This window comes from Rattus rattus, chromosome 10 (genome assembly GCF_011064425.1).
Source record: "Rattus rattus isolate New Zealand chromosome 10, Rrattus_CSIRO_v1, whole genome shotgun sequence".
Lineage (NCBI taxonomy): Eukaryota > Metazoa > Chordata > Mammalia > Rodentia > Muridae > Rattus > Rattus rattus.
Genome location: NC_046163.1, coordinates 2,448,117 through 2,461,361, shown reverse-complemented (window position 1 = coordinate 2,461,361; position 13,245 = coordinate 2,448,117). Strand labels below are relative to the sequence as shown.

The window sequence follows — 13,245 nt, the reverse complement described above, 5'->3', positions numbered from 1 at the left end:
ACCACGACCTGTCTTAGAGAACCCTATTAATTTTGAGGAATTCTGTCCTTTCCTCCAGCCCTGTCTCCAGCGACAATCCTTTCACAACTATGCTTTTGAAATCCCCATTCCAGTGTAAGGTCATGGAGTCCTGAAAGGCAGGGAGCCCACGAGAGAGTTCCTGGGTGTTTGTGTGCGAACCCTCTTGCCGGATGAGCCCGCAGCTCTCACTGGATTCAAGTGGCTTCCTCTCCCAAAGGGGGGGGAGCTGAGCCGGTTCCTCCAGGCTGCTAAAGTGCCTCCCTCAGCAATGTGGCCTTCACAAGCCCCATGTTCTCCCCGCTGCTTGTCAGAGCCATTTCTTTTAGACACTTTGCCTGATACTCCCACATGCTACCACCAGGGGGCAGCAGCGACCGGCTGATGCCAGCCTTGGGAATGTGGTCAGGCCAGCCTCCCAGCAGAGCAAGGGCACATTCTGAAATGGTCGGTCTTTATTACACCATCAGAAAACAAATATGCTGGTTAAGTTATTCATCATTATCTTCTTAGTAACAAAATAAAGCACTATCTATGTTTACAGTCATAAAAAGAAACAGTCTGGAGAGAAATAGGGTCAACAGAGGTGGGGAGGGAGGCGCCCGGCCATGTGGGGTTTGGGATCATTTCCCTGACCCAGGGCAGCTCCAGATCTTTGAAGCTGGGTGCTGATGGTCTTTGATTTTCTTGGTACACAACCAGAAAGCTTATTTATAACGAGTGGAGCCCATTCCCCAGGACGAGGTGGGGGAGGGAAGAACCCACCCTAAGCTCATGAAGAAGGGATGGAGACCAGCTGCCATGGAGTCCCCTCTGCAGGGCTGTCACTGACAAAAGACCCCCATGCCTGGGGACACAGGTTGGGAATTGGGGCAGAGCCCCTTGGAGGCCTAGGCACGCTCTCACGGTCCCAGGAGCTAACCTAAAAATGGCTCCGTGGGAACTGACTGGCAAAGTCAGAAGGGAGGAAAGGGGTCATGGGGTCAGGAAACTGCCAGTCCCAGGGGCAGGCTGGGCCCTACAAACACCCAGAAGATACAGCAGGTGTGGTGGGAGGGAGCAGGGACAGACAGACAGAGAGAAAATGCACATGGGAAGAAAATACACAGAACCTGAGACACCAGACTGACAAAGAGGTAGCATTTTGGGGACAGAGGAACACAGAAGAAGCCCCCAGAGAAGCATTAAGACACACATCACGGATCTCACCAGCACGCCTGGCTCACAGTGACCACCCAGCAAACACCTTCCGCCAAGAGCAGAGGGATGACGACGTGAGCTGCGCACAGACACACAGCGGCCAGAGGCACGTGGACTTGGAAGACAAAGACGGGACAGCCAGACTGCACAGAGTACAGAGTAACCCAGGTGACACAGGGGTGACCTGGGAGCTTCTAGGGCAAACATATTGTCCCACCATGGCTGGTTTGGGCCGAGACAAAATGGAAACAAAGCATGTGACCTTAAGGGGACAGGTATATCCCTGCCATCCCCTCGAGTGGGTGGACATACAGGAGGGTATACACCCAGTGGTCCCAGGCCATTCGCCCCAAGGGCTAAAACCCTCAGCCAGCTTGGCTCACCGCAGCCACGTGAACCCCACCCAGCCAGGCCGTTGGCTCCTCAGATGTGCGGGAGGTGTGATGAGGAGGAGGAGCCCCGCCTGGGGAATGTATCTACAAACGCAGTTTCACCCATTACCTGGGCACGCCCAAAGTCCAAGTACCAACATAGTTCAGGAAGGCTGGCTTGTGCCTGACGGGCTGGGAACAAGGTCTCTCTCCCAGCGGTGACGGGCCAGGCCCAGCTAGCTGAGGATCAGTCTGTGAGTACCACCAGCTCCTCCTCACTCTTCTCGTCACCCTCTGAGTCCTCGTCCTCGCTGTACCGGTACATCTCTCCATCGGCCACCGAGTGCCTGTCATCTGTGCCCTCCCCTTCCTCCCGGAGACTGCAGGTATTGATGATGACAGGCATGTTGGGGTCCAGGCCCTGGGGGTCATAGTGCTCCACCAGTGGACGTGCCAAGGGCATGCCTGCTGCCCGAGGGAACAGGATATCTGAGCTCACCTGTGCCTGGCCAGCCTGCGGGCTGAGAGGCGGAGAAAAGTCGCGATTACAGATGTACCCACGAGCCCTCCCGGCCCTCCCCATTAGCTGTTCTCCAGGCCTCACAGGTACACGGTTCAACCATAGTCCCGACTGGGTAGCCAGCCTAGGCTGGTCCCTGTGTGTGCTTCCTGATGGCCAAACTCACTGTCAGCTATAGCCGGAAGACTCAGGGCCAAGGGTATGTTGGACGGTGGCACGGGAATATTATCTCGTTTTGGTGTCATTGTTTATATCTACAGAACTCCACTCTAGTGCCTGCCGTAGTCAAATAAGGGACCTTCCTACGGGATGACTATCTGTGGTCTGAATCTGCTCTGCCTGTGTCAGGCGGCAGGTACCCCACAGTCTAGGTCTCACACCCAACCCCCAGTCACCACAGTCTCACACACAGTCATTATCCACCAGGGATCACACACATGACACACAGGACACACAAATCGGCACCCATATCCTTGCTGGCAGCCATTCACGAAGACCAGTCACACACACGAACCCAGTCTCTCACAGCGGCCACAAAGCTGCCTCTGGCCACCAGGGAGGGCCTGCTCACGGGATGGCGTAGCTTTGGCGAGCACCCTGGCGCCGTGTCCTCATCAGGGCTTTGTACTCGCCCACTCGCAGCCGCCGGCCCTCCACGACACAGGTGCGTTTAGGCCTTGGCTTGTACTTGTAGTCGGGGTATTTCTCCAGGTGCTGCCGGCTCAGACGGGCCTGCTCCTCGTAGTACGGCTGCTTCTCCTGGTTAGTCATGGACTTCCAGCGAGAACCTGATCCAATACCAGGCAAGAACTAAGGGTTAGACTCTCGGGAGGTCCCCCTAGGTCCCAGGTCCTGGCTAGGAGCCCTGATTGGACCTTGGTCCTCAATTAGGATCAAAGGCGATACAGACAGAAGCACTCATCAAGACACTTCGCTCCCTGGATGCTGGGCCAGGGAATGGATGGGGCTGGCAATGGCAGGTAGTCTGTACCACCTTCATGTCAAACAGCTCAGCACCCCTGAGAGCTCTCGGTCCCAAGGGCATTCATGAAAGAGCAGCCGCTCCAGGCCACCAAGTGACCAGTATCAATCTGAGGTGCGGTTGAGTGGTAGAGCATCATCTGTCTAGCAAGAGCCAGGCCCTAGGCTGCACTGCCAACACGGCAAAGCCGAAACAGAACCTCGGTGCTCCAGACAAGAAACCCCCATGATTCCTGGAGGGGACTCAGCCACTAAAAACACCACCCTTACTCGGTCTTGTTGGCCCTGCCCCCTCCTCAGTCTCAGACACAAAGTCTTTGTACTGATGGTCCAAAATGCCAGTCTCCCATTCACTGGCACAGCACAGGTAAGAGGCAGTGGGTGTTCGGGCTTGTAAGGGACACACAAACTCCTTACAAAGGAAGGACAACTGGAAGAGGCCTGCTCTGGTACAAGGTCCTAGGATCCAGATGCCCAGAACATCTCAACTGCTACACCCTGTAAGACTCTTCCAGGGTTCAGTAAGGCACGCAAGCCCCAAATAGACCCAGCCGGCTCCTGAGACTCAGTCCTACTGTCCCCAGAACTCTGTCCCCTGGACTCAAGTCCCTGAGCTGCAGACCACCCCCCTTACCAAGGATCTTGCTGATGCTGGAGTTATGCATGTCTGGGAAGGCTTGAAGAATTTTCCTCCGCTCATCCTTGGCCCACACCATGAAGGCATTCATGGGTCTCTTGATGTGGCTGCTGTTCCGAGACTCGGAGAAATGGCGAGAGCCTGGAGGATGGGAGGGAGAGTCAGGCAGGCAATAGCCCTGGGGCTGGCAGAGATATCCCTGGCATGGCCACCAGGAGGCACTGATGAGGCTCACACAGAAGTCAGGTCAGGACTAGCAAGGCAGGAGGAAGATGAGGAGGAAGGCAAAAGCCACCAGTAAGCAGAGGACCGCCACAGCCAGGGAGCAGGCACAGAAGCGATCCAGAATTGCAGGGCTCTACAGAGTCGTTACAAGACACCAGAAGGCGTCCCACGGATAGAGACACCAGGGGAAAATGGAGACACATGTTAGGAAGGACCTGAGAAAGGAGGGAGGGAGGGAAGGGATCAGAGACAGAAACAGCCCTTGCGGTGTTAAGTGGTACCCGCCCCACGACAGAGCCCTCACCATCCACGTCACAGCTCAGCATGGCTTCCTCCAGGGGATGCACACAGTTCTCCTCCAGCCGCTCCTTGGCTGGGGAGGAGTCCAGGCTGATGAGGTCCTGCGGGGGACAGAGACAATGTGGTGATCAGCGCTTCCTGTGTCTTCCTCTTCCACCACCTGCCCCTGTCCTCTGGGAAGAGTGGCCCATACCTTTCGGAATGGGGCACTGGGGGAGTTTTCCAAGGCCCCACTGTGGCTGTGTAGCAGTTGCCGAGCATCCTGGATGGCTTTGGTGACAGCGTCCCCTTCCCCAAGGAAGCCTGTTGGGGAGGGAACGAAGTGAAGTGCGGGGCACCTGAGGGCTTTGTCCCAGGAGCAGCCCACACATTCATGCTTCCTGCCACATCGCACCTAGGCGCTCCTTGTGGTGGTGCAGTCCCTGCCCATCCCCACTGCTCCTCCCCCTCCCCCTCCCCGCCCTCCCCCTCCTCCTCCTCTTCATCCTCCTAGCAGGACTGACTGCTGCAGCTTGCCCAAGGGGCTGGGGATGAAGCAACACTCCCAGATGTGCAGCTCAGTGGCCTGACCCTGTGCTGTCTACTCTGATCCTGGAGAAAGAATGGTCAGGGGAAGGAGGCCTCCTCGGCTTTCAGAAATGCTTTCTTAGAGCAGAGGCTGGGGTGGAGCTTGGTGATGGGGTACCTTAGAAATGTTTAAAACCCCAAACTGGAACTGAGAAAGGGAGGGGTCACGCCCGCGGTGGCATCTAACTCAACCACGGTCCTTGTCTTAGTTGAGGACGGGTGGGAAGGCTCACCCAGAGGCAGGCTCGGGGGGCTGGACTGCAGATCCCTTGTGGGAGCCCCGTGGCTGGAGGGGCGAGGCCCACAGCTGTTCATCTTCAGGCTGGGAGAGCTGGAGGTGTTGGGTAGTTCAGAGACCTTGGGCTTGGCTGTGAGGTTCAGTGGTTGTGGGGGCTCCTGCGGACCCAGAAAGACGGGGAATGAGAAACAGACAAGGAGGACCACCCCTATAGCAGGACAGACAGGACTCAAGGAGAGTGAGCCAAGAGGGGCAGTGGCTCGGCAAGGGAGGGGGTCCCGGGCAGCAGTGAGCAGGGGAGTACCTGCAGGGGGTGGTGGGTGGCCACCCCAGGCCTCTTCACCACGGGGGCAGGCGGGCTGTGCAGCAGCTGCAGTGGGTACTCCACTGTGGAAAGGAAATCGGCAAAGGGCGAAGTCCCGAGTGAGCCCAGAATATCAGGGTCCTGAGTGACAGGTCCCCGGACCACATGCAGGTGGGCAGGGCTGGCCCAAGCTGCCTGGGATCATCTATCTATCCCCTCTTCCCTATGTCCTCTGCAGGCTGATGGCCATGCTTGCCCTTCCAACCCACTCTATAGAGCTTCCCGCACAAGGGACGGCACCCTCGGATCTTGTACCCACTGTGTGCAGGGGGTAAAGCTACTGTGTTGGGAGGAGTGCCTCCTGTGCTTTCCCTCTATGATAAAGTGCCTGGTATGTAAGGGGTACTCAAGGCGACTCGTTTTACAGGTGTATTAGTCAGGGTTCTCTACACATCCTAACGGGTGAGGCAAACAGACCTTGTAAACTCAGTGGGCTGCCCACAAACCCATCAAATGGCAGCACCAGTATTTGAACCCAGGTCTAGACTCCATGGCCTATCCCTTGGCCTGTACAGTTCTCTCTCTCCCCCTCTACTTTCTCAGTAGGCTTAGAATGGGGGGGGGTGGTGCAGCAGAGATAAACAGCATGTAAACCACCAGCTGCACGGCAGGAGTCAATAAGGGCTCCGAGGGGGTGTCTCAGGGCACTTTGTTCCAGCCAGGGTGGAGTCGGGGTAGTAAGATGGAGAATACTGTGCTGATGATGAACCCAGGCTGGCAAGCCATGTTGGCTCTGTGGCTGAGAGCCCGTTCTCCATGTCTCAGGCTTGTGGGACAGGGGGGTAGGCTAGAGTAGCCTTCACTGTTACCTATCCCGTTGTGGTGTCAGCATGTCCGCCCTGTCCCAACTCTGTCTGAGGGCACTGTCACCAGAACTCACTGGGATCATCCCATGAGTCACCTTCATTCCCATCCCCCACAGCCAGAGAGAACACACTCCCTGCCCAAGTGTTCCAGCGCAAAACGCACCCACTTCCCAGACCCCATGCTCCAATCCTCCACAGACCCCAAGATCCCTGTCCTTTCCCCTGAGCCTCACGCCCCAGTTCCAGCTTCTCCCTCCCGATCCTACCCCCCTTCTCCAGGACCCAACTGTCAAGCGCCACCCCATCAGGGAGCCTCCCCAACTTCCCTCTCTCCTCAGTCTCTGCTTTGTGGTGCGCTCTTCCTTTCCCAGTCTCCCGCCTGAGTTCAGAAAGGACTTACTCTTCCACGGGACAGACCTCGAACCGTGACCCGGAAAGGCCACAGTGTAAACTAACGTGTGAAGAGTGGCTCTGGGCTCCGTCTCTCATCTCAAGAAAGCTGCCTCTGTGGTGGCCCTTCCCTGTCCCACTCACCTGGCTTGCAGGGAATGGGCTGAATGGGCAAAGCCAGCTGGGAGTCAGGAGTGACAGGCAAAGGCTGGTGACTTGAGGGAAAGGCCGGGATCATGACATAAGGCATGTTAACCTGCTGAAGGCAAAGAGACCCCACCGTGAGTCCACGGGGACCCGAAGAGCTGTCCAGCTGGGTCAGCCCAGGGCTCGGGTGGGGTGGGTACAAAGAGGGCACAAAGTAGGGACAATTTTCCAACGGCTTTGTCTACCATATCTGTGGTAACCATCTCCTTGTCCTTAAGTCTCAACGGGACCAGGGGGAGACACCCTGGGTCACCCTCTAAGAACAGGACAATAGAATCTGAGGGACTTAGAGCAAAAGTATCTTCATCAAGCCTAGGGGGTTGAGGAGGGACATCAACATCCCCAGTCCAGTGCCACCCTCGGCCTGTGGCCCTGCCATCATCACCTGGATCTGCTGCTGGAGGAGGTTGATCTTGTGCTGCTGCTGAATCAGCTGCTGCTGTTGCTTGGCGATCTGGTGAGGCATGGAGTTGACAGGGGAATCAGGGACGGCCCTGGCCCTCCTCGGGTGCCTGTCCCAGCTTACCCCTGACTTCCTCAGGAAGCCAAGTAGAGAGCAAGGGGACAGAGCGGAGTGCCAGGGGACAGAGCAGAGTGCCAGGGACAGATCTGAGCTCCAGGGGGACACAGCCAAGTGCCAGGGGACAGAGCCTGGTGTCAGGGGACAGAGTAGAGCACCAGGGGACAGAGTAGAGCACCAGGGGACAGAGTAGAGCACCAGGGGACAGAGTAGAGCACCAGGAGACAGAGCCTGGTGTCAGGGGACAGAGCAGAGGACAAGGGGACAGGGTAGAGTACCAGGGGACAGAGCCTGGTGTCAGGGGACACAGCCAAGTGCCAGTTCTCAGAACCTGGTCTTCTCTTGTCGGCAGCCACCCTCCCTCACGGAGGACTCCGCAGCCCCCACCCAGGCTCACCTGCTCCTGCTGCTGCCTGGCCAGTTCCATCTGCTGCTGCTGTTTCTCAAACAGCATGGCAGCCATGTTCTTCTGCTCAGAGTGGGCCGTAAGGAGCTGGTCCCGAAGGGCGGAGAGCTGATGGATCATGACCAGAAGTTGGAGCTCCTTCTCAGCCAGGCTCTCTTGGGTCCCTGCTCCACAGAGACGTGCCGCCGTTGGGAGTCCTTGTTAGTTCAACTGCTCTATCCCAGGATCCTGCTAGCCTCTCTGTACTTCAGGGGTTTTTTTTGTTTTTGTTTTTAAATTTATTGATTGCCACAATGACAGTCACGTCATGGGGCTAGTTTGAGGCTGAACGTGCTAATGTGTGGAAATTTGTTTGGCTAGTATCTGGCAATGTTTGCTCATGTCCCTCCCTTCCCTCTCGACCTGGCTGTCTGATGTGGCAGTTTAGTCCCAACAGCTGAACTTGGGACCGTTTATACTCAGGATGTCTCTGGAAAACACTGAGGAAAGCAGCAGCTGGCAGTAGGTCCTGGAAACCTCCACTCCCGACAGTGAGTGCAAACTGTCAGCTCACAAGGCAGATGAAGAGCTGAAAGGCTGGATGCGGAAACTCTAGCCCCTGAATGAGAGCCTAGATCCATCCCAGGGATCCGCTTCCAGCGAGGCCTCCCCAACCTGGGGATGGGCCAAACTACTGCTTAGAGACTACAAGGGGAGGCTTGGGGATTTAGCTCAGTGGTAGAGCGCTTGCCTAGGAAGCGCAAGGCCCTGGGTTCGGTTCCCAGCTCCGGAAAAAAAAAAGAACCAAAAAAAAAAAGAAACTACAAGGGGAGGCATGGTGATGACCCTCAGAACCAGGTGGGAGCAAAGACATGGGGCATGAGGTGCTGCCCTAGCTTCTCAGAATGCATGACTAGACCAGAAGGGAAAGGCTCTGGAATGTTCTCCCTGCCCTCTGCACACAGGCCTGTACACACCTTTGACATCCTTAGCTTCCACAGAGCTTCTTCCCAGAAACCTCTCCTTCCAGTCACTGGACAGCAGCTTCTCAATGGCTGGCACGACTGGAAGAATGGCAGGAAAGAGCAGGGTGAGGGCCCAGCAGAGACCAGCCTAGACCTCACCCCTGACCCGACGGGTATCCTACCTTCCTGTAAGTTGCGGTTGAAGTCCAGCCGCTCCTGGCTTCCCGAAGCAGCCTCGGAAGCTGCTGGTCTCTTGGGGTCTGGGGACCCACTGCTCTCTGGTGAGGCACAGTCCTGTAAGATACACTGAATTATCACTGCCACTCCCAAGAAAGGGGAGCACACGGTACAAGGACTGATCACCACAAAGATGTCCTTTCCGAGGGACCCTGAGGCACTCCAGCCCCTGCTCATAGTACCTGATAAATGACACAGTGACATGAACAGGGACTTGGGGACAACAAAAGACCCAAAAGACCTGCATTTTGCTCCAGGCTGGGTGGCTCACAGGGGGTTGGATCTCACACAAGCCCCTGACAACTCTGAAAGTCAGGCCTGCCTCTGGGATCCATGTACTAAAGTTATCTGAAAGAGGCCGATACGTCGGGAGGGGCCAATGATGGGTCTGGAATCACCATGGAAACACACCGATAGGATTTTCTATGAGGGTGGTTTAACTGACAAGGGGACCTTGTGGCACTGGACACTCACTCTGAATGTAGGACCCTGGACTGTTTTACCTGCCCCCTTCCAGACTACAGACACACCGTGGCCAGTTGCCTCAAGCTCCTGGCCATTAGATCTTCTCCACAACGTATAGCCTCGAACTGTGAGCTAATAAATCCTTCTTTGAGCTCTTCAGACATCTGTCCCAGCACTAGAAAAGGAGCTAATACAGAGCTCACCCTCAGCTGGGTGTTATTACAAACCCACGTGCTTCTCCAGCAGGCTACCTGCTTACAGGCACCCACTGTGCCTTCCCTCAGTGGTCCCGGAGCCTGAGCAATGCCTTAGCAGTTCTTGCAGAGGACCTGAGTTCCCAGCACCCACATCCGGCTCCGGAAGATCCAACACCCTCTTCTGGTCTCTGAGGGCAACTCCACTCAACGTGCACAAACCCCTACACAGATACCAAAAAAACAAACCAAACCAAACCAAAAAATATTCGGGGCCAAAGAGGTAGCTCAGCGATTAAGAAAGAGTATTTGTTGCTCTTGCAGAGAACCCAGCTTCAGTTCCCTGTGCCCACACGGCGGCTCACAACCACTCCATTCCAGGGGATCTGACTCTCTCTTCTGACCTCTGTGGCCCCAGACACGCATGTGGCACACTTAAACACATACAGGCAAAAAAACTCATACATATACATACGTATAAAATAATTAAGTCTGGAAAGTATAAATATAGTTAGTAAATAAAGACAAATCTAAAAGAGAAGCATTCAACCAGACATGGTGGCGCACACCTTTAATCTGCTCAAGGGGCAGAGGCAGGTGAATCTCTGAGAGCTCCTAGCCAGCCTGGTCATAAGAGAGACCCTGTCTCAACAACAACAACAACAACAACAACAACAACAACAACAACAACAACACCAAACCAAAAACAGAAAGAGGAAGAGGAGAAAAGGAGGAGGAAGAGGAGGAGGAGGAAGAGGGAGGGGGGGAGGAGGAGGGGAGGAGGAGGAGGGGTGAGGAGGAGGAGGGTGAGGAGGAGGAGGAGGCCACAGCAGTGGCACCACGGCCACAGTCACTGCAGAAGCAACAGCAAATTTCCACATCTCATCTAACTAGGACCTCAAGCCTCCTGATGCTCAAGGCCCTGAGTCCTCTAGGACGCGTTCCCTCACCATCCCCACTCTTCCAAATTGAGTTCCTCTTTATCGTTATCAAGTTAAATTTTCTGTATGGCAGAAGACCTGCAGAATCCCTACCATCCCCCTGCAGAATCCCTACCATCCATTTCAGTTCCCTTTCCTGTGTGTGTTCCCATGAGTGTGGGCACATGTGTGTGCAGGTAGGTGCACCTCTTTCTCTCTGTGTGTGTGTGTGTGTGTGTGTGTGTGTGTGTGTGTGTGTGTGTGTGTGTGTGTGTGTGTGTGTCTGTGTGTGTGTGTGTGTGTGTGTGTGTGTGTGTGTGTGTGTGTGTGTGTGTGTGTGTGTGTGTGTGTGTGTGTCAGCCCACATTTGACAAAGCACCTGTCACTAATTTACTGAGGCAGGTCTTTCACTGTTCCCGGTCTCTTGTTCCAGGGACTCCCAATCTCTGCCTCCAGGTAGCTGCCACACTTTCCTGGCTTTCACAAGGGTTCTGGGAATCCAAACGTCCATGCTCATGTTTGTGCAGCAAGCACTTTACCCACTGAATCATCTCTCCAACCCTAGCTCCCTCATCTTAAGGAAATCTCAGTCTGAGAGCAGCAATTTTTCTCCAACTTAATGAGACCACCCTTCCCAGGTCCTGTGTATCTTATCTTATCCCCAGCTGGTCACCGGGTACAAGGGCCGTGGCCTCTGAGAACACACAAGGTAGGCAAGAGCACACAGGCGTGTTAGAAAGGGTGGGTTGAGGGTTGGGGATTTAGCTCAATGGTAGGGCACTTGCCTAGCAAGCGCAAGGCCCTGGGTTCGATCCCCAGCTCCGAAAAAAAGAAAAGAAAAAAAAAGAACGGGTGGGTTGGCCTCAGTAGTGAAGCCACAAAGGTAGAGTGGGGACGCTGACCCCGGGGGTCCCTAGAAAGTGCTAGGCACCTGAGGAGGGGCTTTGGAGTTGGTGGCATCCTGAGAGGCCAGGGCTGGGTCTCCAGGCTGGGGCTCCACTGCAGTGGCTGTGCCTTGGGGAGCTTCGTGGCAAGGCTCCTTCTTCTCCTCAGACTTGACGGTGCAGTTCACCATGGTGCTAGCGCTGTCTGGGGCCAGCTGCACAGAGACGGGGCTCCGCACGGACATCCTGAGAAAGGAGGGACAGAAGACACTGAGTGAATGAGGTCTATGGCCCAGTTATAAACCCACCCTGCCCGCCAGGAAGTACCTCCACCCTGTTTCCCCAACCCAAGCACCTCCTGGCACCGCTCAAAGATGCGTACGCCTACACAAGCCTACTTAAGAACCTGCGTTCTCCTTTTTCTGCAGCGCCAGGGCCTCGCGCATGGCAAAGTGAACCCAGCTGAGCTGCACCTTCAGTTCTGTCTACCGAGCTCACGAGCTCACCAGAGGAAGTCAGAGTGGGCTAAGTGGCTGCTTCCGAACCCAAGAGAACTGAGCACTTTATGTGTGTCAACATATGTACTGGATCTAGCTACCACAGGATAAGACCGAGAGTCAGCATTGTAAGAGTCTGAATTTGAAGGCTAGGTGTGGCCCGCGCCATTAATCCCAGCAGTTGGGAAGCAGGCAGATGTGTGTGAGTTGGAGGCCAGCCTGGTCTCCAGGGCGAGTTCCAGGATAGCCAGAGCTACACAGTGAGACCCTATCCCAAATAAGGAGTTTGAACTTCCAGTCCAATGACCAACATGGCTAGAATCAGCAGGAGCCCTTATACACATGGCACAGCTCGCCTTACTTAGTTCCCAACTTGACCGAAAGAAAGCCAAGAACTATCTCCCCAGTACAAGACAGTTTTTTTTTTTTTTAAATAGACTTGAGGATCAAACCTAGGACCCCATGCCAGCTAAGCATCCACTCGACGACAAACCTACAGCCAGCTGCTGCTGCTTCTCATTGCAGGGACAAGTCATAGCGAAATATTTTTATGTTTACCCATATCTGTACATCACATGCCTAATCGTAAAAATACAGACCAATGGCACCCTGTTCTGCTCTCTAGGAGTCTGCCCTGCTGGTACTGACACTCGTAATGCCAGGCTTGTGGATTTGGTGAGGAGTTTTCTTCTTCGTGTTTAAAGATTTATTCTTATTTTTTTTTTAAATTATGTGTTATGTGCCTGGATATGTGCCGGTGGATACCAAGAGAGGCTACAGGAAGGCATCAGCTCTCCTAAAGATGGAGGAGTTAGGGTGGCAGTGAGCCACCATCAGCATGTTAAGACCCCGAGGGACCCTGACCCTGCCCCCGCCGCCCAGTTGGTTCTGACTGGTAAAGAAAGTTGCCAATGGTTGGGCAGGAAGACAGAGGTAGGACTTCAGGATTCCAGGGCGTGGAACTAAGGAAGGAGCAGGGAGATAGCTGCCATGCCAGGGAAGGAGTAGAAGCCATGCTTGAGGTGTGCTGGACAGAGAGCATAGATGTTATGTAGGTGCTGGGGAACTCAGCCCAAGATGGCCGCAGGTCTGGGTCGGGGGCAGCCAAGATGGATACAGGTTTTAAGTAAGTAATAACTCTGGAATGCCGGAGGGAGTGTGTTAGCCACATGGAGGTTGGAAGTGGCCCAACCATTGAGTTGTTTAAGGCATTAGAACATAAGGCTCTGTGTGTGTGTGTGTGTGTGTGTCTGTCTGTCTGTCTGTCTGTCTGTCTGTCTTTTATTCGAGAACTCAAGAACATTGGGGCGGGTAGTGAGGAGCCACCACCAGGACACCTTGAGTAGAGTTGATT

General features: G+C 54.9%; 1 protein-coding gene across 1 annotated transcript in view; it reads right to left on the bottom strand.

Moving 5' to 3' along the window:
* Window positions 1-455: 455 nt before the first annotated feature.
* Sox13 (SRY-box transcription factor 13) overlaps window positions 456-13,245 on the bottom strand; it is a 43,932-nt gene continuing 31,142 nt past the window's right edge. The window contains exons 2-14 of the mRNA XM_032915200.1: window positions 11,442-11,640; window positions 8,877-8,988; window positions 8,707-8,793; window positions 7,742-7,914; window positions 7,210-7,278; window positions 6,762-6,876; window positions 5,362-5,444; window positions 5,053-5,215; window positions 4,446-4,555; window positions 4,257-4,353; window positions 3,725-3,868; window positions 2,681-2,897; window positions 456-2,110 (exon numbers count right to left, since the gene is read on the bottom strand). Coding sequence (XP_032771091.1) covers window positions 1,837-2,110; window positions 2,681-2,897; window positions 3,725-3,868; window positions 4,257-4,353; window positions 4,446-4,555; window positions 5,053-5,215; window positions 5,362-5,444; window positions 6,762-6,876; window positions 7,210-7,278; window positions 7,742-7,914; window positions 8,707-8,793; window positions 8,877-8,988; window positions 11,442-11,639 — 1,842 coding nt within the window. The 5' untranslated portion in view covers window position 11,640 and the 3' untranslated portion in view covers window positions 456-1,836. The remainder of the gene's footprint in view (window positions 2,111-2,680; window positions 2,898-3,724; window positions 3,869-4,256; window positions 4,354-4,445; window positions 4,556-5,052; window positions 5,216-5,361; window positions 5,445-6,761; window positions 6,877-7,209; window positions 7,279-7,741; window positions 7,915-8,706; window positions 8,794-8,876; window positions 8,989-11,441; window positions 11,641-13,245) is intronic.